We start from the raw sequence: 27,673 nt of genomic DNA on the forward strand, positions 1-27,673 counted from the left end.
TGGTCTCCTGGTCCATGATCCCAGACAGCCATTGCTCTATTATTCATCTGCCATCACCGGACTCAATGTCAGTCATTGCTGGCTGGCTGGCAGAACAAGAAAGGAGCTGCATTACCAGACTGCAGCTGGAAGCGCCTCCACTAAGGCCTGACATTTACAGGAGCCCAAGGGGAATTCACACTCACTGTCACCTCTCTCCCAAAGCAATTTGGGGTTACAGGCCCTGCTTCACAGCACTGACCCAACACACAGGTCCTTGCTCAGCTCAGGTGCATCAGCAGGTGCAAGGTGGGAGCATCTGGCAATAGCACACAGGACATTCCCAAGGGAATGCAGAGCTGCATGAAACTGAGCCCAGGGATGGCTGATTAGTACCACAGCAAAGAGAAACACAGAATTCAGCATTTCTATCTGGGTCCAGTTCAATTCTTAAGGTCAGAAAACAGAAACTTATTTCAGAGGTACAAAGACACTGCTTCAGTGGTTTCTGCTGAAGTGCAGCTTTATTTGTTCTGAGGTATTTTGAGGGGAGTATGATTTTTCATTCAGGTCACAGAATCATAGAGTATCTCAAGTTGGAAGGGACCCATAACTGGGTCCAAGCAGTCATTAAGTCCAAGTCTCTGCTTCTCACAGGACTAACTAAAACTAAACCACATGACTGAGAGCATCGTCCAGACACTCCTTGAACGCCGACAGCCATTCCTAGGATGTCTCAGGTGGGTTTCAGAAAGGAATTTGATCCTGTTCTCTTTTGGAACCCAATTCCTAGAACTCATTACAACACAGTTTTCTCCCGTTAAAGAGAAAGGGATTGCAATGGGCCATTTCTTCTCAAAATGAGGCTCTTAATTCAGACAGACAGCTTTATTTATGAGGGCAGCCCCTATGAGATGTAAACAGATTAAAACATGACTGTGTCATACATGTAGCAAATAAAGAAATAGAAAAACAAACAAAAAAGCAGCATTCCTTATTCTGAAACAGTAAAGATCCTAGTACAGAATCAGAAAAAAACCACTCAAACAATAGCTAGGAAATGTGGACACTTTTCAGTCTCAGATTAGAACATGGAGCAAAAAATATATGTTTGTACAAAACTTCAGTTTTTTGATGTTTCACACATCCAGCACAAGTCCATAACAAAAGAAAATGATGTGCCACAAAACTGTAACACCTCTGCTCCTGTTATAATTACTTTCTAGGACTGGAAGTAGAATTTTTGGCAAAGGACAAATTAGAGCTTCAGCACCAGGCAGGAAAGGACCGTTTCAGCTTGCCCTCTCAAATGATAAAATAGGATGTAGAACATGGAGAACAACTGCATAGAAACCAGGACTTAGCTAAGTAATTATTGGAGCCCGTATATCTAAGAAAGCAAATTCCAGTCCTTGAAAAATAGCTTGAAAACCAGTGGCAATTGATGGATAAACAAGCTGTAAAAAGGAAAATTTAATGGAGTGCAAGAAATTAAGGAATTGGAAGAACAGTTAAAACTTAGGAGTAACATCAAAGAGTTCTGGAATGCATAAAGAATATGAGGTAGAATTTTTGCAAGTGGAAATAAAATAGAAGATGGATGAATACACTAAGTTTTTATTAGGAAAGGAACAAAACCAGCAAGAATTTACAGCCTCTGACAAAGAAATAGAGCACAGATGCAAGAACGGGAGAGCAGAAGTAATGAGGTCTTAGAGACTGTAAGCTGCTTGGAACAACAACTACAAAGAATTAAGAAAGTAGTAAGAGAATTAAAAGAAAATGAAGAAAGATTACAACAGCAACAGTACAATAACCAGATTCAGATGTCTGCTTTACAGTTTAAATTGGATGATACAAGGCAAGGCTACCTACAGAAGGCATCTCTGATCAAGTGCTGAAGGAACCATTGGAGGCAGAACAGGAAGCACTAGTGACAAAACAGAGATTGCAGCCTTATTAAAACAAATAGAACAATATAGAGATAATATGATCAGTAAAAATGAGAAGATATTACAGCTGAAGTGACAGTTAGAGATGCAGGAAAAGCACAGGACTTCCACCATCACCCAGCTTTGGTCAGAGGATGCAAAACTGGAGATTGACCTGCGTGCTGTGGGTTGACCTCTGTCAGCTGCCAGCTCCCTGACTCCCCTGCCTCAAAAGAACAGCGGGAGAAAGGAAAACAAAAAAGTTCTTGGCTCAAGATAAAGATGGGGAGAGCACATACCACTTACCATCACAGGCAAAACAGACGTGGTTTGGGAAAAAATATTTATTTATATTTAAAAGCAGAGTAGGCTGATGATAAACAAAATTAAACCATTTTCCCTGCATCGACTCCTTTTTTTTGAAGCTCAGACAGTCACACCCTTTGATTCCTGATTCGTCTCCCTGCCTTTTTCCCAATCTCGACCTCACTCCTTCATTCCCAGGTCCTCCAGCTCCTTGCCCCTGGGACCGTCTGTGTCTAGCATGGTGCAGCCCCAGCCTCTCCCCACAGACCCCTCCCTGCTTTCCCTGCTTCCAGTACCTGCACAGGGACACCCGACCCCCCTGATTACAGTGACCCTTCAGCTTTCCTTTTCCAACAAACAGTTTCAAGGGAGAGATTCATGATACAATGTCTGCTTTACATTTTCTTTCCTAACCTTTGTCAAGAAATGGTTCATCTCTATGTCTACCCACTCACTCCACAGAAACAAAACTAACTGCTAAATGTGGGATCTTACCAAAATCCACCTATATTTCTCATTGAAGTGTTGGCAGCATTGAAGGGACATTTCCCCCTCTACCAAGAAGGATGAATACTCTCTTCTGAAAGTACACTCAGTGTTGGCACAAGCCTGACAGCTCTAGAGATGGAAATCCCATTTTCTGCTGAATGGATTCAGTACTAACAACTACAGTGAAACCTCTTCACAATGTTTTTGTCAATATGAGTCCTCAGTCCGTTACAGAAAATCTATACAGAGAGGTGAAAAGAGTTTTCATTCCCAATTGTATCATGAACCTGTCCCCTCTGCTCAAGCTCTGATCTCATTTTTGAACTAATCCTAAAAATGTTAGTATTAATAATGTAAGAATTCACAAAACCTTGTGTTTCAGAAATTTTCTCCCAGAAGAAATTATTCACAGAAAGAAAAATAGAATCAGAGCAATACTGAACAACACAGCAGCAGAGACAAATGATGATGTGTCTACCTGAGCTGCCACCAAATTCTGGAAACACCAAGAATTAGCAGCCACTTATCTTTGCATCAGTAAAGCCTCCAAGCTGTTTGCAAATCTGCTCTTGGTATGAGGGGGCTTACTTCCAAAACAGCTAGAAGTGAAACCCACGCTTATCTTCCATCATGATCCGTGAAAAAGCACTCTTCATAGAGTCACAGAATCACAGAATAGCCTAGAATGGAAGTGACCTCAAAAGATAATCCAATTCAGCCTTTCATAGGAATGGAAGCCAGGAGGAGATCATCCAGCAGCCTTGTCTAGACCAGCCGCATATAGAAATCCTCCAGAGATGGGGACTCTACAATGACCCAACCCCTGATGTTGTTCCAGTGAATGATTATTCTCTCTGTAAAAACTATACAGGGATGAAATCCTTTCTGGTCTAAATTGCCCTCTGTCTTCTCCAGGTGGCTCCTCGTGAAGAGACAGAGTGTTCTCTTTGTACTTACCCTGGAATACTTACTGGAATACTGTGATGAGATTCCCCCAGAGCCTTCTCCTCTCCAGGGAGACAAAACCTTCAGTCAGAAGAGATTTCCTTCTGTCATTCCTCAGAGATTGGGTTTTTGGTTATGTCATCCCAGGGCTAGGACCCTGCACTTGTGTTTGCTAAACTTCACACAGTTGCTGTTGCCCACTGTTCCAGCCTGTCCAGGTCTCTCTGTAAGATATCTCTCCCTCCTGACATGTCCACCTCACCACCAGCTTGGAGCCCTCAGCAAACATGGTGATGGTTCAGTCAATCTGATCATCCAGGTCATTTATGGATTTTCCTTCTACCTTAAAGTCTCATTGGCTTCCTTTAACAGTTCCTTTACTATCCTTAATTTTTGCAGGACTTTCAGTGCCTGAATTCAGTGGATTTTGTACCTTGCTAATTTGGCTAGCAGAGAATCTTGAAAAGTAAAGGATGTTATCTGACACCATGCAAATCTTGGAACTGGACCATCCTAAGAGGCTTGACCATCAACTAAGTTCTGCAGAGTCCTGAAACAGAGCAACAGGTCAAGAATAATCCAGCATTGTGTCCAAGGAGGGGAGCATTAGGAGCTGAGAACAGGGGAAAATTTTAATGACTTTTTACTGGAAATATGACAGAATAGAAATTGTTCAGCCTTGAGAAGAGAGGGCTCCAGGAGACCCCACTGCAGCCTTCCAGTACCTAAAGGAGGCTTACAAGAGTGAGGGATTTTATACATCACTAGATAGTGACAGGATATAGGATTTTAAACTAAAGAGGAGAGGTTTAGATTAGGTATTACAAAGAAATTCTTTACTCAGAGGGTGGTGAGGCCATAACACAGGTTCCCCAGAGAAGTTGTGGATGCCCTATCCCTGGAAGTGTCCAAGGCCAGGTTGGATAGGGCTCTGAGCAACCTGGTCTAGTGGAAGGTGTCCCTGCCCATGGCATAGGAGTTGGAAAAATATGAGATTTAAGGTCCCAAACCCAAACTATTCTATGATTTAGCCTTCTTTCTTTATACTTTATAAAGTTTTAAGTGATTGAACTATCCAGGGCTGCTCTTATCTGAGAATCTTCACACCCAGTCACTTTTCTCAAGCTCTAGTAGGCCTACTGCATCAATTTATCCCTTTCCACTGCTTCACAAAGTTTATCTTGTGAGAAGGACATGTGAGTCCTGGAAATATCGAAACCAAAGAGATTACTTTAAATTGGTTAACAAAAAAATTACAAAATAAATTAAAAATCCACAGCTTTCTTGGTATTTTTGGTGGGTTTTGATTGCAGACATCACTCCAAACAGTCGCATTATAAACTGACTTTTCATTTGTTGCAAGACATCCTTATAAAGATTTATCATGCATAGCCAAACAGGAACAAGAGATTACTAAACAACAGTTCATTTTTCAGATGCATTTTATTTGTAATACCTTCTATTGGCAGATGTTATCCCCACAAATGAATTAATGTTCCACCATAACAAAGTGGACATGGATTGATGGGAGAAATTGATTTGTGTTTGGTAAGGTTCTTTTGCTGCAGCAAGCGCATTAAGTAATTAAAGTGCTAAAAGAGATCTTCCCATCCAGACACACAATATACTGAACTCCATTAATGCAAGGACAAAGGACAACTGTTTTTTTCCTTGCATCTCAAGTGCACCCTGTCTGCAGCATACACACCGTATAGCTTAACTGTAACCATTAATTTAAAGTATACAGTTCCAAAACCAGTTAATATAGCAAGGAAACTCTAAAGGATTAAGTGTCAAAAAAAGAGTAATTATTTTGTGTTGCCAGTATAAGCCATCTTAAAAGGATCTGATCAAGAGATTGTGTGCAGTTTTCCATTCTGAAAATTAGACTTCGGGATATTTTAAGCTGAATACAAAGATATCTGAAAAATGAAAGTCAGAACAAGCCTTTCCCAGACACAATTATATTTTCTACTATCACAGCATCTGAGCATCTGTAACTGTACCCTATAAGGAACAATCTTGTAAGATATTATTACTACTCCCATGTTTGTAGATAATAGTTGATGAGCTAAAAGATCATTCAAGCCCACCTCAAGTAATTTCCCAAACTCACTACTCATTCCAACAAATAGCAACAGTTAGATATTTTATTTCAGCTTGGAAATGTTACGTTAAAATGCCTTGCAAAATTACCTTACAAAAGTGCAATGAAGTGTATGAACAGTATGGCCAAGGGACAGGATTGTTTCAAATGTGGGACAGGCAAGTAGAGCTGAACCACATCTCCTGACATGAGGCAGTGCCTCCTCTGTGAAAATAATGTGCATCAAGTAGATAACAGTGAGAGAAAATACTGGTGTGGGTTTTTTTTCTTCATCTAACATTACTGAGGGCTGCTCAGATGTTAGTGATGAGTATCATATAAAAATCTCATACAGAATGGGATTTAAAATAAAACTTGTCACCTGGTGTGTTTACGTGCATGTTTATGTACATGTTTGTAAATAAATAGTTTGCAGTTGAGACTTTGGTAATGTCTGTGCTTTGTATGCCCATCCTTCCCCTTTCTTTTAAAACCATATTTTCTGGAGTGAGGCAATTTGACAAGAAAGTCTTGTACTATTTACAATTAATCCTTGAATGCTCACAGTTGCTTTGAAAACCATGGCAGGTTGTACTCCAAAGCTCCAAAAATAATTAAATACATAACAGTTTAAAAAATATATATTTAAAAAATACTAACTTCTGGTTCCATTCACTTATTAAACAATTCATTGTTGTTAATCAGTGATAGAGGAGTGGAAAGTAAGCGTGTTCTTTGCAAGCCCTTATTAAAAAAAAAAAAAAAACAAAAAACAAACAACAAACTGGGCTAAATATTGCATTTGGCTGGCCAAAAATTAAACCTTTGCCCCTTAATATCTACATATGTTCTCCTCTGAGCAAATATCACCTCTGTTCAAGTGACATTTACATTGCTGCTTTGATGATTTTCTGAGTGAATTATGTCAGAAAGTAGCTTTGATCTCACCTCACATGATTTATATTTATACACAGCTATACCTGAGATGTTGACTAGAGTTCCTAAGTCAGAGAGTTGCAGATGGACCCATGTCTGATGCTTGGAATCACTCACCTCTCTGTTTATGTAAGTGTAAGGAAGCCTAAGCCCTCAGGCTTGTGAAAGGATTTATGTGTATGTGCTGCAAGATGTTATTACTTATGAACAAGTGAAGTGACACAGTTTTAAAGCACTGATCTTAACTAGAACTGGCCAGAAACATGGCATCGGCATAGACTGTGTCAGGGCAATTATTCTAAACAAGAGAGAGTGCCAGAAATTAGTGAATGAGAAGGTCTGGTAATAAAATATGAAATGCTTCAAAAAATCCACTGTGTTCCTTGTGTGCAATTTTTCAGAGAACGAGAATTTGTTCTCCAAATTTTCATGTGAGGATGATTCTGGTATTTCTAGCTCTTCTGGCACTTTTCCTCCCTAAAGCACTCTGCAAACAGCAACTAATAGAGGCAGCTGAAGTTATCTGTATTTGGAATGTGTTATCACATGGTTACATAGGTGGGTTGGAACTAGATGGTGTTTAAGGTCCCTTCCAACCCAAACCATTCTGTGGCTCTGTGACACACAGTGTGCATATCCCTAGGGAAAGCACAGAGTGATCACCAGCAGCAAATCTTGTCTTTAAATACAGGACAAGCTGTTGGGACAACAACTAGACCTGGTCCTTGCAAGGGAAAAAGTAATTCGATTATACTTAAGCTCTGTAATTTACTGCCCAGAGTCTGGAGAACCTCTATCCTTGGAAGTTTTCAAGACTGGACTGGACATGCCCTTGAGTAACGTGGTCTGAATTCAATAATTGGTCCTGCTTTAAGTAGGTATTGGGCTTAAGATCAGGCAAATTCCCTTCCAGCATGAACGATTCCCTGGCTCTAGGGTGAGTGTGGCCATAGTGTTCCTCAGCACAGAAATAACAAAGAAGCTGTGCAGCTTCTTTCTGCACTCAGTTTCAACCCATGCAGCAAACACTGTTTTAGTGATTTATCATCAGCATGGTGGTCTCCAGTAACTCCCCTGGCTGTTTAGCTTACAGAACAAAACAGGTTGACTTGATTATCATTAAAATGTGATTTTAGCTGAGAAATGCAGTTTGCTAATAAAATTAGGTTCTGCTTTTCAGCTGTATGGAATGCTCCATGCCTTAAGTCTTGATGTCACTGTGTCCAGTTCCTCAACAAGTGTGTCACATCCTGAGGAGCTCAATTTTCAATACTGCACTTAATGACACAATGATTCTAAGAATTTATGGGGCTTGTGTCATCAATTCATTAAGGAGATAGAGATCCAAGTGCATCAATGAAGATCACAGTTACTTCTAAAACACCTATGAATTAAGAGCAACCACTTTTTGTATAAAGTGTATTGGTTCAAGTAGAAATTCACCTCAAAGACATGCATTTAGTCCATTAAATTAATACATTTGCTTAGCAGAACTTAAGGGGGATCAAAGCCGCTCTGTGATACTCTAGGGAATGATACTTTAAATTTAAGGTCTCTGCTTATAGAAATATTTTTATTTTATGAATTTGATTCATAAAAATAGGAAAGGCAGTGCCAAATTATACATCAAGAGCTTTGAAGAAAATCTTGTAATAGTCAATTTTTAATGTTATAGATGATAGAATGAGCTGTCTTCCAGGCTAATGGCTGATGAGCATTAAAAGCTGGCTAAATCCCAAAAGTTTCATTTTGGTTTTTTCTTCTCTTGTTAACTCTAATGTTTTGCCCAAGACTTTAATCTGACATCACAGCTTGCATTTTATTTCCTAGGAGAGTGGATCCCATCTGTTTGCATGACATTCCTCTTGGCTAGCACTGTCTATATGATGTATTTTAACGTTTGTCTTCCAGGAGCAAGCAGAATGCCTTCTCTGTCTGTATCCTTACCTTTGATTTATGGATTTTCCCAGTGTGTACAAAGCTTTCCACCTGGATGCCAGAGTATCTATACCAAACTGTTCTCTCTGTAAGCATCACCACCTTTTATCTTTGGATCAGAAATTGCTTTGCAACATTTACTGATCCTTAAAAATGTCTTTCTTAAGTCCCAGTTGTTTATTTTCTGCAGGTGGGGAAAACCTAAGACAACTCTACCAAGACCAGGATCAGAAAGAGAGTTAGGAAGTAAATGTATTGATTCACTAGAATATACTTTTTTTTTTTTCCTCTGATGTGCCCATGAGCAGAGGCGAATTTGCTGAATGTTGTGCAGTGTGTAGTTTTAAGTAAATTGTTTTAATGACTAGTTATCATTCTAGTGTTCATGACCAAGAAAGTAACAGTTGCTATCCCATGTGTGAAGGGTGGCTGAAGTAAACTGAGCACATTCTTTCTCAACATATGACTCAGTCAACTCATGTTGTGTTACATGGGTGCCAAATGGGAGCAGAACAAGTGGTGAAGCTGGACCATATGGGTTGAGGAGTGGCAAGACGACATTTGGAGTTCTCAGAAGCTCTCAAATTACTGTAACATTTCTGGGCTCTCCAACATGTGTTTGTTCGAAATTACTGTGTTGTCCAGAATTTTCCCTCTGACGTTGCACATGCGTGGTTTTAGCTCTGTATTAATGATTGCTGGGAAATTTATGTGGAAAACAATCATGAACTAGCATGTAAAGCATTATCTCAAGGCCTTGAATAGTATCCATCCAGGCCCCTTATTTCTGAATTTGTACTAATTCTGTGGTATTGCCTTGGTTAGCCATCCTCTTAGGAGAGTTGGAGCTGGCCTTTAGCTCTGTTGTCTATAGGTGACCAAGTGACACAGAACCTGATGTATCTAGGGTCAGGTAAGCCTGAGTATTGCTTATTTGAAGGTGAAATCTGTTTTCCAGACACAAGAATACCTTACTTTCCACTGACTAATCAATTACCAGTCAATGGAGTTTGCTGACATGCTGCTCTTCACCTGCAGAGCAGTCTCACCTCTTAGGCTCCACTCCATTTAGTTCAATGTTTCCTCCCTACCACTGGCACAGGAAATCCCAGCTCTCTTCAGCAGACACAGGGTGCCTAGAAATTAAAGACGGCTATACTCATTAGCCAAATGAGAAAATTGTCCTCACCAGCTGTCATGACAATAACCCATCATCCATGATTCTCCTGAAGTTGCCACTTGGTACACTTCAGGACATTGATGTTTAGCTTCCTGCACGCCTGCACTTCAGCTACTTTCATGACTTTAGATTTGTGCTAAACTAAGTCCAGTCTTGTCATTTCAGTGCAGTAGGTTCTCAGCTATCACTGCATGACCATGTGGAGTACCTGTCTTCTTACTCCTGAGGGGTTTTATGCATTTTTTTCTTTTTTTTTTTTTTTTGACAATATTGGATGCTGCATTAAAGTGAAGGTGATATGTCATCGTGGCAAGAAAAAAGTCAGTTCTGTCAAAGCATCTGTTCCAAGGGACAGCACTTATTATTCCAAAAAGGCATCACTTCTATCACTTCACTATGCTTATAAGCCCTCTTCCTTTTATTTCCCCCCCTTTTTTTTTTCTTCATTTTTATTAAAGAGAATTCATGCATCATAAATGAACTAGGTAAGTATTTTCAAAATGACATAGATTTACAGTCCAAAAGTGAGTTGTATTTCATTACATGTGAGAAATCTGAAGAAATGCATATTTTTATGAACAAAATAACAAGACTTACTTCTGTTCTACACTTTCAAATTATATTTTATATATATATAAATATATTCTGACACTGTGCCTCAAAGACTCTGGGAAATAAGGGAAATAAGGGCTGAACCTCTGAATACAATGTGTATTTTTCAGGTACCCATCTGACAAAAAAGGCACTGATGGACTGCTGAACCCCAGTTTGCTGGGAAAAGGAGCTGCTGCATTTTGTCTCTAAAGGAGTGACTTCGTGGCTAAGTACACTGAAGCCCTGTTGTCCATCTAGTAGTTAACAGGGATGTTTTGCCACATAAAAGCTTAGTCTGTTAAGTCAGAAGATCTTGTTTCCAGCAGCTCTGAATGCTAATGATCCTTGGTCTGATCCTTGTAGGGTTTTGTAAGCTCTGAGACCACTAATCCTTTCTTCAGGGCAATGAAGCATTACTTTTAGAAGAAACTGGACTTCATTTTTCCACTCATTTTTAATCACCACCACCCCTCATGCACATAAACCACCAGTGTAAGTGTTACATGCTTACAAATTGCAGCCTGGAATTTGAGGATTGAGAAGACTGATAAGCAGTTGATTCAGCACTGTGATCGGTAACCAGTGACTTACATTGGTCCTAGTTTCATAATGCATCATTGCCAGAATCCTACCACTAGTCAGTTACTATTTCACCTTCTTTTTCCTCTATTTCCTCACAAACTCCAAATATTACTCAGCCTCTGAATGCAGTAGTTGTGGGGTTCATTTTTTTTCCTCAGTCAAATAGATTTTGAAAAGCTTTAAGAAAAAAAGGTGCAGAAGGATTGCTTCTGACAGAACCAGACAAATCAATTAATTGATCTCTGGCAGTCAAGGATAATTTTATTTCCTACTCTATTAGGGAAAATCAGAATCAGTTAGCTAATTTCACTAGAGAAAATGTCACCAGTTATTAAGCAGCACATGATGGAAAGAATTAAAGACAGAAAACTCAAAAATGTTTTTCCTTCCAGAAATTGCATTACTTATTACTCAACCTTTAGAAGTCTGGCATCAAGCAGCATTGCAAATCCTTTGGTTTGACCAAAGAAAAGGTTTTCTTCCCCTATAGCAGCACCCACAGCATTTAACCTTTGATGTCTATAAATACTGACACAGTTATATTTGTGCTCCAGAAGATAAATTTACCAGTAACTGACTGTTACAAACTACCTGCACATAATTTACTGACTGTTCCTGATATATATTTGCCAAAATCATATAACCATGATGAATATTCACAAAAAAAAAAAAAAATCCTGATTTTTGTATCAATCTCTTTTCAGTACTAACTATTCATACAGGCAAAAAAACATGATTAAAATATCACAGGTTGTTGTTAAAAAAGTTAAAGGAGCTACTGTTTCTCATGGGGGGGTAGAGGTGGCAACTGGCTGTGCATGCATATAGATTTCAAAATAGCATCCAGTAAAATCAAAAATAGAACAGGGCCATTACCAGCAGCCTAACATTTTAAAGCACTTTGTGACTTATGGACAGCAGATCATGTCCTTAATCAAGCTTGATTATTACTTATCACCTAATGGTTCCAGAAGGGCTGATTTACCCAGGATTTTCTTCCTAAATCACATTGAGTTATTAATTCCTTTATTTGAACAGAGTGCTCTTCTTGAAAAGACTCACAGTTGGCACAGCCACACTGTCCCAAAGGGTAATGCCCTCAGAAGGACAGTTAGCCAAGACGAAGCATTTTGGGAAATACTGCCCTTATTTCTGCAATTACCTAGTTCCAAACCAGAAATTTCAACCTTGTCAGTTAGGCATACAGGAGCAGGACTATTCTGTATTTCTGGAGATACATATTCAGGATTTTTATTATTATTTTTTGTTTTGTTTTTGTACCAAAATATTAAGAGGAAAAGTAGATTATATAAATTATTATTAATACTCTTCATTTTTGTTCCTGCTTTTGAGGTTAAAAAAACACAGAATGTTGGGTTCCCACAGAAATTAAGATGAATTTCAATTTCTCTGCTTTTCTGATAGACAACCCTTCATAAATCACCTTTCTGACCTTCAGCAGCACAGAATGGTATTGACCCAATTTACAAGTCACGCAGAGAAGAAAAATTTTAGTTAAGTAGAAAATACACATCATTCTTAATTCTACCACACTCTCCCCTGTAGAGACCATGTAAATCCAAGATATCCCAGATGCCTATAGTCAATATCAACAACGGCAATATAAAAATGGCAAAATAAAAAGAGTGCCCAAGTTAAAATGAAATTTGGCAAGCTCTCCTACTCATTCTCTTCACATATTCATGCTATAGTGAAAGGGCCTGCTGAGCAGATGAAGTCAGCTGGAGGATAGTGACCAGAAATATGAGACACACAGATTTTGCTGGAAATGTAAAGGTTAAAATGATGGAAGGAAAGCAAACGTAATATTGTGCAGGATACATAGAAAGAAAAACGACTGCAAACAAATTAATGCAGTATAACCTATAGCATCATGTGTTTAGAATATTAATCAGTAAAGCAAGGTAAGTACCAGTGGGGAAAAAAGCAAAGATAATTAGGAACTCATTAATGTGACAGCTGAATATATTATCTGTGTTAGTGCTAGGCTTATCCCCCCACACCAGAGATTTGATCTGACTGTCAAAGCCAACGAAAGCATTTTACAGAAATGATTGAATGCAAAATCAGACCAATACAAGAAAAAACAGACAGGTCATCACACTGGAACATGGAAAGATTCCTGGCTAACCTCCGAATATCCTCTTGTCTAAGTCCAAAAGATCAGCCCACAGATGGGTGTGGATTTCAGTTGTGAGGAAGATCAAAGACATTACAATTATCACCACAAGTCAAGGAAAAAAAAAAATCTATAGCTAGGGCTGTCTTCTGTTATCATAAGGACCACAATGGTCATGAGATTTTTTTTTTTTTATAGCTTGGTTAAACCCAACAGGTCAAGCATAGAGAATTTTTTTCAGTTTGACATCAGTATTTGACAGAGTTAGAATACTTTCTAACATAAAGTTGGTGGCTATTCTCTTGGAGAGAGCAACAGAATGACAGATGCCAGCTGTTAAAACCAAATAGAGCTGTGTTTCCTTCATTCAAGTTCCCAGCATTTTTCCCACACAGTTCATCAAAGTAAATCAAATGACAAAATTCCTCTGTACTGACAGAAACAGCTCTACCTAATCCATCCCAACATCTGAAACAATTCCCTGTTTTTCGTGAAGCAAATGGTGCTTGAGATAGACAAATCAGCTGTGAACCATCCCTGTGCCAAGCTAAGGCTTGAAAGAGAATATGTAGTGTTCTGTAAACATCAGTTGTGATAGGTGAAAGAAAATAATATTCCTCTAGACCCACTATTTTCCATTTGGTATATTCTTTTGACCTATTTGAGTGTCCTGGTCTCCCCCAAAAGTGCTTCTTTATCTGATTTTTCTTCACTGAAGAACATCTGTGGGGTGCAATATGCAAGAAGAGCAACAACTCACATCTGGTCAGGCTTCTTCACAGCCAACAGGTTGTCATAAAAACTACTAGGAAGAGTGGTGCAAAAAGAATAGAGGCAAAAGTTTGATGGGCTCTTCTAATTTATGGGGATGTGAAAACTCAGTGTGGCCACCAGAGGCAGAGCTTTAGACAAACATAAGTATTCATTTTCCCTTCTGAAATGGTGGGATTCAGCTAAATTTCATTAAAAGAATATAGTCATTACATTTATGGCCCTAAAATGAAAATGTTTGCATTATAATTCAATGCAGTGATCATTTACCACAGAGACTGAAAACCACTCCAGAAGCATTTAAAGCAGCCATTGTACTTATATCTGAACAGGAGCTTAAAATAATTTGGAGCATTACAACATTGTACTGCAAAAATAAGTCAGTCAGTCTGAGTTTATAGCGAAAGTAATGTACATTGATCTTCCTTGACAGCAATGAAAGCCCAATGACATCCTTCTCTGCCCTGGGAATTGCATGAAATATAACTGCATTTGGCAGAAAAGAACCTGTTTTGCAATTTAACTCTTCTCTGTAAGCTTCTCCTCTGTTGTCAGCTGCAGATTAATGGAAACATCAACTCACCCCCTCTGGAAGAGGTCCACATTATGGAATTTGTGAAGCTCCACAGAAAACTCGACCGTTCCCTGAACCTCAGACATGGTTTTTTCAGGTCATCACCTAAATAACACATATATAAAGACATTATAAGCTTTCGAAGTGTTTTGCTTAACAAATCCATGAACGGATTATTTCATTTTAGTCATCATCTTGGGGTTCATGCAAAGCTTGAAATCAACTGATATCAATTGGAATCTTTCCAATGACATCATTTGGCTCCATCTTCAGGAAAACTCGCTAAAAGCCAGATCAAAGCAGTAATTAAGAGAGGTAAAAAGTCTAATTAAGCCTGAGGACAGAATGATAATATTATGAAAAGTATAAGAAGCAAAAAGTAAATAACATATTATGTGCAAGAATCTCAAAGCAAATTTTAATTAACTCGCTGCTCTTATATGGGAAATTGATTTTTTTTTTTTATCTCATTTTATGAAATGGCAGATTTCCAGGGTCAGCACAGCTCATTTCTGTAAAAGCACAGGCCAAAAAGACAAGAAGCACAGATAGATGAGAGCAGAATTCAGATTTCTCTTGCTTTTGACCCCTTCTATGACTTAAATAAAGTCCCAGAAGGGAAGCTTCTGAGGGAATATGAATATTTTTAAAATTAATGAATGAAAGATACTCTTTTAAAGAAAATGCTGACAGTCATGGCACCTAATAGACCACAACAGTCAGATCAAGATTTTGAAGCATTACAGCCATTTACATCTAACATCTCATGTGCTTATTGAATCACAGAATAATTCAGGTTGGGAGGGACCTCAGGAGGTCATGCCTCACTCGAGGAAGTAAGTTTCCAAACCAGCCCTATTTAATACAAAAGTGTAGAGCCTTAACATTTCCCTAATTATAGCAGAGGCAAGCCAAGGACTTTTACAGCTTTTGGACAGATTTTCAATTATTTTTTGCCCTTCTTCTCCTGTTTTCCCCCCTGCAAGTGTACTTCTGGCAATCTGCCAAGCTGCTTGGAAATTTTCTGTAGGATCAATGAGAGGATAAAGATTAAATTTTTTCCATTAATGTATTCATAAGCAACATTTTAGTTGTTGTTTGACAGCAGCCAAGTGCAGTCTCTGAGGAAGACCCATGTCAGGGCTCTTAACAATTCCCCCTCCTGAGACATACAGGGCTTTAAGGGGACATGTAGCTCAGATGCAAAGTGAAAAATTTCTATAGAGGTGCTAATCAATAATTTTCATGGCACTCATAGATTCGACCAAGTCCTTTAATGAAGCAGGAGTGAAGAGGATTTTGATACATGAAGTCCTCAGATAAGCATTAGGCTTTAGCTTTCTCAAGGATTGCTTCTGATTAGTAATTTTCCAACTGACTGGTTTATTACACTGATTATTTTAAACTAAGTTTTTTTCTGGCTATCCTCTCAAGCGCTACAGTTTTTCAAAAAGACCCCATTCCAATCCCATTAAAAGGTTATTAATTTTTCATTCACCATCCTCAAACTTTGGAATGACAAGAATGTGATGTAAAGTATATGTAATGTATTTCTGTAACTGTGAGAAACAAAAAGAGAATTGCTAAGTGACGCATCTGATACGCCTCCAAGGTAAGGAATTCTACATTAGCTTGTGTCAGTCCATGATTTGGGTGTGCTGAAGGTATATTCAAACTCTATTACTTGTCACAGAAACACTGAATCAACTAATCTGGAAAAGACCCTTGAGATCATCAAGTCCAACCTATGACCAAACATCCCCTTGTAAACCAGATCGTGGCACTGAGTGCTGCATCCAGTCTTTGCCTAAACACCTCCAGGGACAGTGACTCCACCACTTCTCTGGGCAGCCCATTCCAATGCCCCATCACTCTTTCTGTGAAGAACTTCTTCCTAATATCCAGCCTAAACCTCCCCTGGTGCAGCTTAAGGCTGTGTCCGCTTGTCCTGCTGCTGCTGCCTGGAGAAGAGGCCGATCCCCATCTGCTACACCCTCCTTTCAGGGAGTTGTAGAGTGATAAAGTCTCACCTGAGCCTCCTCTTCTCCAGGATAAACATCTCCAGCTCCCTCAGCTACTCCTCATCAGGCTTGTGTTCCAGGCACTTCACCAGCTCTGTTGCCCTTCTCTGGACCTACTCCAGCATCTCAACATCCTTCCTAAATTGAGGAGCCCAGAACAGGACACAGGACTCAAAGTACGGCCTAAGCAGTGCTGAGTCCAGGGGAAGAAAAGTAATACTTTTTGTTTTCTTTGTCCCCCATTTCAACAGGAATGAAACTATTACTTTGTCCTTTTGCTTTTCTGCACAGATTAGGAAGTTGTATGTAGTTTATAAGTCATGAATATCACATATCCACCAGGTTACGTGTGAGTCTGTGTGTGATAGTCTTGCCTGAGTCAAAAAGCAGACTGTGTGGGAAGCTAGCAGGAAACCATGCAAACCACAAAGCAATACTCTGACAAGGTATTTAGTCTTGAGGAGAGTGCTAATTAAAATAATTGCCTTTGGCAATATATTTGCATGTTGGGCTGAGGCATATTTCCCTAAACCAAAAGCTCGGGATCAAAGGAAACTCCATGCTTTTGAAGACACCAGCTTAAAAAGGAGAGGTGTGAATGGATGGCCAGATAGTTCAGACCAGTACCAGTATTGCCAAAGATAGAAACAATGACATGAAGTTACGATTAACTAAGGTATAAGAAAAATTAAATACATGGAAATACACACATAGGTCTTCATTGTATTTGCACTATATTTTTCAAGCTTTACACCTCTTCAAAACAAATCTAGAAGAGTTATCCTGGAAACAAAAAACAACAAGCAAACAAAAAATCTGGTTCTGTAATTTTATTTCCCTCACTGATCACCAGAATTAAAGTGTAAGCACCTGCTGCACCAGTTTGAACTTCCATCCACCCCACTCACAGATCAGATCACACAGATCTACACCCCCAGCACTACAGCTGGGTACTTCAGGGAACACCTCACAAGTACTCAAAGGGGCCTCTAGTGCACCTTATTTTCATGGCACTTAGCAAAGTTCAAAGAATCCTGCTTAGACACATGCTACCACTCTTCAATGCAAGAAACTATGAAATTTGACAAAACAGCTGCAGGCAACACTGGATCAGGAAAATATTAAGCCATTAAAATGATGCACTAATTTTTAACTTCTGTACCAGGTCCCTGCTTAAAGGAACCTTATCATAACCCTCCAAAATCCAGGGCTCATGAAGGACCTCTGATCAACCCTTGTGTGGGACAACCTTGGGTTATAAATAGAGGAATAGTTGGTAAAAATAATATTGAAGGTTGCCATGACATCAGCATTGTAAACACAATAGGGAATGCTGCCAGTATTGAAGTATCATCAGTTATCTAATAAGCAGTTTAAAGAAAAATACGGAGGTCATTCTTGGGAAGGCTTTAGTACATTTGTATTTCCAAAATATCTGTTTTTATATCAAACTCCTTGCATTTTTCAGAAGAGACCTTAAGACAACACTAATAAATATGAATGCAAAGCTAATAAAGCAACATGGGAAGTGTTTTGGCCATATGCTCCTGCAAAAGCAGTGCCCATGGTCACACTCGTCACTCCGAATCACTGGATTGCTTCAGATGGTGCTGCCGATGACACTGGCTGTGCTGTCCTACACGCACCAGTGGCACGAGTCAGGTCACCAGTGTGACAGTTTGTCCTTCCAGCTAGAGTCGGTGTCCTAGCAAGAGACAGTCAATTTCAGTTGTCACTTGACTTAGAGCAAGGACACACTAACTGAAAATCACAATCCTTTATACAAATAAAGCCTATGAAAATCTATATGTTTAAAGACGGGAGACTCTCTCACTTGCATTTTTAAAGAAAGGCTGGATTTTACTCCCCACATCTCCGTTGCTGTCAGTGGAGATACCTTCTGCACTGGAGACTGTTCAAGAAATTATACTGGCTAAATGCAACCTTTTTGACTTACAATATTTTTACTTAATGACATTTTAAGGATCCAGTCAACTGATCAAGCCCTCTGCCAGGAATTGATTAGTTGATTATGTACCACACACACCACTGTTAAACACCTGGAAGATAAAAATTAATCTGACAATTCCCCACTGAAATAGAAATCACTGCCACCCCAAAAGAAGAGAGATAAGGAAGGTGAGATGGGAAGAGAGCACATTGGATAGAAGGACAGGACACTACATAATCTAAAAGTCCAAGAACCTTCTAGCATTTGCACAATTACATCCAAGCAAAAAATAAACCGTGTTTTTAAACATAAACCACTTTTTTTTTTAATGTTTCCACCATCCTTAACCATCCCCATTTCAGAAATTAGGCTTAAAAAACACAAAAAAAAAAAAAATAAGAAACACCAAGGACAAAAGAATGAAATGCCATGTGACCAAGGGCAATGACTCATGAACCTAGAAGCATTCATTTAGGAGAATACAGCTACCTCTTGAGAAACACAGCACATACTATCTGCAGGATACCACCACTGTCCTTACTGGTTTTAAAGCATCTTTTATTTTATTGCAATTTTTTTCAGAAGCTGGCATTTGTTTCAAGCTAGGCCCTTATATCCATTTATTTATTTCTTTATTAAGAATTCCTTGATTAGGTGCATAAAATCAAAGTGAGATAACTCCTCTCCACTAACGCCTTAACCCACTGTATTTCTAAGTAAGAAAAGTAAGAGGAACAAAATACAAGGAGGACAGTAAACAGACACAAATATGTTCTGAGATGAAAGGATTAGAAGAAGAAAGCTCATTAGACCAAATCTCTTTTTCATTGTTGTTTTCTTTTTTAATTGCTCACCTCATGCAGCTGAACTGGATCCCCGTTCTTACGACAGTGACTGCATCTCAGTAGCCTTGTCTGAGCATACATTAATTTCCTGAGACAAAGCAGTCACAAATGTCAGTAAGTCCTTTCACTACAACACTGTCATTAGCTGTTCTCCACTTTACAGAACCTGTCAGTTTTTCCTGCCAGCACATCAGCAAAATGAGAGAGGTGAGGTCTTCACCTTCAAGGTGATTTCAAAAGTTAGCACCTCATTTTGTTAAAATATATCAAGCCAGTATTTATCTTCTAAGATTTTGGGTGGCAGTAAGATATTTCCTTTACACCTTAAAAGGAGCCAATCTAAGTACAACACTAAAGATACAAAAAGTAACAAGGCTTGTCAATGGCATCAATAGTCAAGTCCACCACTTGATCACAAGTCCATTTGTATTTTACCTCTCTTCCTAAATGTCCTGATGTGTCATAGACTCACTGAGCTATAAATAGCTCACTCATATGTTCCAAATCCAGATCCACCTGAGCCACTTCAATTCTAGCAGCCTGGTCCACCCACCCATTGTTTTCAAGTTCTTTAGTGTAACAAGTCTTGGGTACGTGAGCATGTACCCTCTGGTCAGTCCATGATCACATCCACATTTCCATTGCTCAGGATTTCCAATCTGAGCCTGTTGCATCATCAGTGCAACCCACTTTCTCCATGTAGCATCAGCTGCATGATGCCTGGAGGGCACCCTCTCTGTGAACATCCAGCTGACTCCAGATAACAGATACCAAAAGAAGCTGTGCTTTAGTACCAACTGCCTCTGAAGAGGCTCAAATTCCTTCATATGTTGCTAATATTTCTTTCTCAGTTGGAGTGTAATAGGCTTCAGATCCCCCATATCCCCCATTTCTAAACCCTAGAGGCCAACCTAGAGTCTCTCCAGGCTCTTTTGGCCAGATGTTCCAGATTGAGCCATTATCCCTGTCTGGGGCATAAAGCACATTTTTTACAACTTGCCATGTCTGGACTGGTCTACAATATCACCCATTTAGTTTGTTCAAATATTTGCTGCTGCTCAGCACCACTTTTAAAGTCTTTATTCTTCCAGGTCACTCAATAGAGAGGGAGACTATAACCGGTAGAGATCAGATTATAACCTGGAACACACATTCTCCAAAAAACCATGACACCTAAGAAATCTTGTGTTTCTGTTTTCTTAGTTGTTATTTTGTTGATCACACCCCTTGAGATATGATCACATCTACCTTGCCATTTTAGTCCTAAAAATTGAATTTCCTGTGCAGGTCCATTTACTGTACTTTGTTTTGTAGCAGAAACAGCTTTCAAAATAATTTGGATTATTCTTTTCTTCTTAAACCCTTTCTTCTGTTGTGTTGCCTCACAAAATGATGTCACCAATGTACTGCAGGTGTCGGGAACATACACCTTGTTCCAGTGCAGTCTGTATCAATCCACAACAAATGGTAGGAGTATGTTTCCATCCTTGGGGCAGTCAAGTCCAGGTGTACTGGATATGCCTCCATGTGAAACAAACTGTGTCCTCCACCAAGGAGTCTCAGTTGTCATATTCTCTGAGTTTTCTGACCTGTTCATCAATAGTTGGTGCCTTTCCAGCTCATTGTCATCTGGCTGTGGGTGTATGATGTCAGTACATCTCGTGAAAATTTCACACATGGACTGTGTGCACCAGATTTCACCCTGGTCTCTGGATGTCAGATCATTATAGATCACCAATGAGCACAGCTGATTTCCTCAGATCCTGGATGTCTCCCTCCATGTGTGTCCATTTCCTTTGAGACTTTGCAGGGCTTTCCTTGAGGAAAACTGTTCCTGCCAAAGTCTGAGACTCCTTATTGTAAAAGAGCTTAGGTGGATCGATGCCGTGTTTATTCCTACTGGGTTCCTTGTGGACCGCTGAGGCGGCGCTCTGCCAGCACCCACGCATGCACACAACCTCACCTTTGCAGGTGGTCGCGAACAGCCGCTCACACACACAGTCTGTGCACGAACGTTCTCTGCGTGCAATTCCGAGGTGTTTAATGACAACACGCCCGAAGAGAGCAGAGGCAAGAAGAACCGCCAAACTGAAAGCCTGTGCCAGTTTTATCCCGAAAACTCCCAAAGGCAGGCAGAGCATCCAAAACCTATAGTCTGAGGGCTAGGGGGCAGAGGCAAGGTTGAATGACATAACAGAGGCCAATGGGAAAAGGGATGGGAGGGGGAAAGGGCCAGTGACCAGCAGAATCCAGACAAAGGGTGAACACAGTGTTATAAGGAGAGACCACTTTTAGGGCAACTTGAGGGGTGTAAAGTGGACTTAGCCACCACAACAACTCCTGCCTTTTTTCCAGTTCATACATCAATGGCTTTATCTTTAGAAAGAGATCCTAGCTGTCAGGCTTCCTTACCTGGTAACTTCTGACCACTGGCCCCAATATCTCAGCACTGGAGCAAGCAGCTGAGAATTAGCTCACCTGGTTCACAGCAAAAATTTTTTACATTTCTTGCAGCTCACTTAGGCATAGGGATCTGGTGATTTCTGTCTCATTTATGATTTCAGTGTCTTCCTCCTCTGGTTCTTGTGATTGCTCTGCTGCAGAACAGGCTGCCTCTTCTGATTGGTTTTCTACTTCTCTCTCTTAGGAGAAACTTCTTCACCACTTGCTAATGTGCTTAGTGACTTCTGCTTCAATGTTTCTTTTTGTTATGGAAGCAACTGATGTAGTGTCTTGTTTAGCTATGGTGCCATTCGGTTTTCTTTCCCTCTCTGCTCCCTGAGGCTGCTCCATAATACCAACCAGTGTTTGGCAGATAGCGGCCAGGGCCCAGTACAGAGCAGCAAACTGTGTCTCTTTGGAAGAGGCACAGGAGTGTTTTCAAGCATTCCACCACTTTCAGTGTCCTGAGTTGTTCAGGGGTGAAGCTCCAGATCACTGGAGGTGAGAAGTTCTCTAATGACCCACTTATATTCTTCCACATGCTGTACCATCCATGTCCTTGTGGAGCCTGGGTCACATTCCTAAATTGCATGTTTACCTTAGAAAAAACTGAAGCAACTTCTAAGAAATAGCAGTATTGTAACCACCCAGGGATGTACAAGGTACTGAGAAGTTATTGTAAGGAGTAAGAAAACATCATGCAAGGTGCTGTTCTGTATGTCCTCCACAAAAAAAAAAGTCCTCTCAGGAAGAAGTATAATTGTTAATTGCCTCCATAAGAGGGTACCAGAAGTACAATCATGGCTTCAGGTCAGAGTCCAGATACCAGATTAAACTCAAGATCAGTGTTTTAGTAACAAACCTCCCAGGCAAAACATCACTAATCACTACAGAGCACAGCAAACTGCAAAGCCAACACCAATCTTTAAAAGGTAATGCAAAAAAAAAAAAAAAAGAGCAAGGTGCAGATCACAGAAACTAATATCAATAACAGATTAATCAATATTGTGACCCACAAATGTTAACATTTCTCATATTCTCTGATCAATTGATCATCTCAAACTCTTCAAGCTCCAAAGGTGCTAAAATGAAGCGTTGTAATTCGACCCCAGCTGGCAACTAAGAAACACACAACTCCTTCACTTAGCCCCAGCAGGATGTGGGGAAGAGAACTGGAAGGGTAAAAATGAGGAAACTTGTGGGTTGAGACAAGAATGGTTTAATAATTGAAATATAATATTAGCAAAAACCAATAATAATAGTAATAAGAGTACTGAAAAGGAAAAAATAAAAACAAAAAAGAGTGAAATAAAACCCAAGAAAGTTTATGCAAATTAAAAACAATTGCTCATCGCCAATCAACCAATGTCCAGCCAGCCCCTGAGCAACAGCCCCAGGACATCTTTCTAGTTTATCTGTGGAGGAGGATGAAATATAGTCTGGAATATCCCTCTAGTCAGTTGGGGTCAGCTGTCCTGGCTGTGACCCCTCCCAACTCCTTGTGCACCCCCAGCCTCCTCACTGGTGGGGTGGTATAAACGGTAGAAAAGTCCTTTACTCTGTGTAAGCTCTGCTCAGTGGTAATGAAAACATCCCTGTGTTATCAACACTGTTTCCAGCAGAAATCCAACACAGCCCCATACCAGCTACTGTGAAGAAAATTAACTCTCTCCCAGCTAAAAGCAGCACAGGATGCACTGTACATACACAGTTGGACTCAACGATCTTCAAAGTGTTTTCCAACCTAAATGATTCTATGATTTTATGATGTAAAACTCATAAAAACTCATAAAACAGCCCAAAGACTTACTTTTGGGTCAATGCATGTTTGTGATTTTCTGTTTGTTCTAATATGTGTTACAAGACTTCAGTCTCAAGTACTTGGAAACCAAGTTATTTTCCACCATGAGAAACCTTCTAATGCTCTCTTAATCATGGAAGTTTCAGGGATTGCTTTGTATGATCTCCAGTCTTTACAACCACGTAACATTACCCAGCATAATTTACAGAATGAGATAGCATCGCAAATAATCCCTTGCCACTCTTTTGATAAGGTTTTTAGGTTTCCAGTCTGCTGTAATCCTTTGCATATTTTCTCCAATATGGAAGCCAAAGTAAAGATTTGTGATACAGGTAAAAACAAATACAAGGCACATAATCTTACTCAGTCACGTCTGTGTGATTTTTATCCAGTGCATAAGCATTTATCCCGGTTTAAATTTAAGGAGATTAATTCAGTTTTTATATTCTGAAGACCTAACTCAGTTTGGATGCAAACCCTGAAAATAATCTTCTAATATTATATTAAAAAAAAAAAAAAATTTGCTGTTTAATATTCTCAGGAAAATCAATATTCGAAATGTTTTCAGATGCATTAGACATATGTTCACAGAGTGCAACACAATGAATCACTTTTCCCAAGGTTCGTTGGTTGCTACCACTGAAATGTAATGAGTTAGAGACACAGAGACAAATATCAAATGATCCCTTAAAAAAATTACTCAAAGCCCAATGAGTATTCAGAGTGGAGCAAATAAGAAAGGATCTGGGTTATTTTATGGGCTTTTTTTTTTTGCATTTCCAAACTCCAGTGTGATTTGTCTTTTACCATTACAGCTGGAATTCACAAAGTACCAGCAGTACCCAGTTCACTGGAGGTAGATGCCCATTCAACCTCCAGCAACAAAATTAGAGTTAAGATTAAAACCACTGGAACTCCACAGCTGAAAACTTTCACTCTAGATCAACAGCTTCAAATACACAGACCACATGGGTAACTAAAGGATCCAAAGAAAATCACTCTGGAAGACAAGCCAACAACTTATATCAATTTCTTTCATATTCTGTTTGTGAGACCAATCTACACTAGTGATTTTGTACAGGTCACCAGGTCCAAGAAGGCTGAGAAGAAAGTCTAGATTACACCTTCCATAAACTGGTCATTTCAAGGGTATTTAGATAAAGGAATAAATCTACTAAGGGAGAACTCCAAAATCACCAGGTTGTGCCAGAGGATTTTTAGGGCAGATCTGAAGAGGGCCAGAATAAATGTCAGGTGCCAGTAGGCTACTCTTATGAGATATAAAGCCTTTGAGCTATTACACAGGATTAAATGTGAACACAGCTGTGCAAATTTAGGTCAGATCATTCAAAAAAAAAAAAAAAAAGAACGAAGAGCAACCTCGATTTGTCCTCTGTTAGTATGTGCCTGTCAGGACACCAGTGCTGAGTTCAGCTCAGCACAAATCACTATCTGCTTACACCAGTTAATAGTAACCTGCTGTTGGTATTGTGCAAAAAATGAAGCAGCAGGAGAAATCCAGACAGAAGAGGAGGGAGAGCAAAACAGAAGGAAAAAGGAGATAATACAAACTTCCCCCTCCTGCACTAGCTTTCCACTGCTATGTAATCCTCTCTTCTTCATTCCTTCCCTACCTGTTCCTTCTCTGACTTATATTCCTTCTTATGACCTTCAAAAGAAAAAGATGTTTTAAAATTTTTTTCTCAACTGAGAGCTAAAATTTCAGACTCCTCAGAACATCATTGTCTTCAATCTTCAGCAGTTTTTCTGTCTTATTCCCACAGTTCACCTGAGTCTTTTTTTCTGATATTTCTGTTGCCAGTCTTAGAAACACAAAATGCATCAAAAGGTTGCAAGTTATTTGAAGCCTATTTAGGACATGCAGATAGAATTATCCATCATTCTCACATTTGACTGTGCTCCTCTTCCCAGTAAAAGGAGATATATTCTTCTCAGTCTCTGCTTTTTGTTGGTTTCATACAGGAAACTAGAGCTCTTTGGGGGACTGACTTTATGTTATTTTCATGTACTCACAGAAGAGCCCCACAATTTATTTTTGTAATTATTTTTTTAAAGTCCTACTCCAGTTCATAGCTGACTGAAATCAAAACTGCATGGACATAGGTCTGTACTAAGTCTTGGGTAGCTTATCCGAATGTTTGGCCACATACAAAACTTCAGCAACAGCTAAAGGTCAATTCTGTCTGTCTTCTGAATTCTGAATGTTACAGCAACTTGACCAAGATCCTCCCTGTAAAGAATCCTGTATCAGGTTCCGTAGGGCTGCAAAGGAGAGGTAAGAAGATGAGCGAGATGCATCCTCTTGAAAGAGATATGGGGCTGCCTGATGCATGAGTAAAGGAGCTCTCTGCTTTGGAGCACAAACTATCATGTCCATATAGACATCACCAAAGAATCCAGATAGGAAACAGAGGGCCTTGAACATCAGCCTGATGCTACAAACTAGTCACAGCTAATAAACTAGTGACAGTTATGACAGAGAAAGCCTACTGAGTTATGTGTTTTCTTGGCACTGTTCTGACTGCATTTCCATTTCTGGTCATGAAAAATTTCATAGCACTGTCTAACTGTGCTGTAAACTCAACTGTCCTTGTCAGACCTTTAATGCTTATTTTGCATTTTGCGTGATCAAATTCACTGCAGTTTCTTGGACAAGTTATAGTCTCCTTCAGATGTTCTGAGGACATTCTAAATGAGCACATACTTCACATTAATTGCACTGATTATCCTTGTTTGTGAAAAATTTAAAGCACAGGCTCTTGCCCATGAGATTCATCTCACTAACTAGAAATGTCTTCAAATGTATGAGGTGTTCAGAGTTGCACTATAGTCAATAGGGATATAGAAAATGCCCTCAACAGGATTCGTGTGACCATTGCTGGCTTCCAAGCGAGCTGAAGGCAACTTTCTCAGGTGTAGACATATGACCCAAGTCCACATCTAGTTAGATGAATGTAATTTATAGCAAAATTCCACATATAAACGGGACTTTTAATGTGTCTATAGAATCACTCATGGAAAGGATAAGAGAGGTAGAATGTGTGTATCTCTAAATACATTTAAACCTTATGTTGGACTTGATGATCTTGGAGGTCTTACTAACATTAATGATTCTATGATTCTTATATGTGTTTAAAAAGGAAAAATAAAAAAAATAAAAAAGCAAATCCTCAAAACCTAATGATACAGCCTTTTTCCTTTCTTTGCCAGAAAACATTTTGCATTTTATCATACATGTAGAGACATCCAGCTGGAATTGACAGTCAGATTATCACTGGATGAAAAGGTCCTCAGCACTCAGAAGATAGGAAATGTCACAGATAAGGTCGGCCACGGAGTTTCCATCATCGCCTTACTTAATGCACATGGATCATGTTACAATCAGACACTGATCAAAACCACTTCTGCCTCTTGCAGTGTTCAGGACACACAAGGTCGGGGAATTAATCTGGACATTACAGATGAGGTATTTTGGCTTTTCAGACTTCAAAAGACTTCTTATAAGGGAGATAAGAGACTGTAAAAAAGAGATGACTCTGCTGATCCAAGAAAATATGTGCATATTTACCAAGTCAGGTTCTCTGTTGTCTTGTTCTCTTGATACAAGTTTTGAGCAAGTTAAAGGCTCTTAATGTGACCCTTTTTATTCAATACCATTATCTGAACTTGCTAGAAAGGAGACACTGTCAGCAGATGTTAAGATTTCATGTGGAGTCAGTGGAGCTATTGATGCTTGTAAGGAGCTATTGAATTGAGTGATTGCAGTACTGGACCAAAAGAGAACAGCACAACAAGAGGGAGGTGTCGTACTCTCACACACAGAACAAGAGCAGAAATCAGAGCACTGAAAATTTGACAAGCTGTTGTGGTTCAATTACCATCACCAGAAATGCTTAAAGGCTGGGATAGGGTGGGAAAATGTCCCTGGAAGTGTTCAAGGCCAGGTTGGATGGGGCTTGGAGCAACCTAGTCTAGTGGAAGGTCTCCCTGCCCACAGAACAGGGGTGAGATTAGATGATCTTTAAGGTCCCTTCCAATGCAAATCATTCTATAATGCTATGATTCTAAGAAGATAAGGATGTTGGTGAGGGAACTTGACACAGAGGCTTGGTCAGAGCAGCATCAGCAGAACCAGGGTGAT

General features: G+C 39.5%; 1 protein-coding gene across 7 annotated transcripts in view; it reads right to left on the reverse strand.

Annotated features, from left to right (window-relative positions):
• Positions 1–27,673, reverse strand: part of FAM135B (family with sequence similarity 135 member B) — a 272,998-nt gene that overhangs the window by 127,060 nt on the left and 118,265 nt on the right. For 6 of the 7 annotated variants that reach the window (XM_048286585.1, XM_048286583.1, XM_048286591.1 and 3 more), the window contains one exon: positions 14,461–14,556. The exons of the other annotated variant lie outside the window; for it this stretch is intronic. In XM_048286585.1, the coding sequence (XP_048142542.1) occupies positions 14,461–14,537 (77 nt within the window). In that variant the 5' untranslated portion in view covers positions 14,538–14,556. The remainder of the gene's footprint in view (positions 1–14,460; positions 14,557–27,673) is intronic. 7 annotated transcript variants of the gene reach the window in all.

Source organism: Corvus hawaiiensis, chromosome 26 (assembly GCF_020740725.1).
Source record: "Corvus hawaiiensis isolate bCorHaw1 chromosome 26, bCorHaw1.pri.cur, whole genome shotgun sequence".
In the NCBI taxonomy this organism is placed as follows: domain Eukaryota; kingdom Metazoa; phylum Chordata; class Aves; order Passeriformes; family Corvidae; genus Corvus; species Corvus hawaiiensis.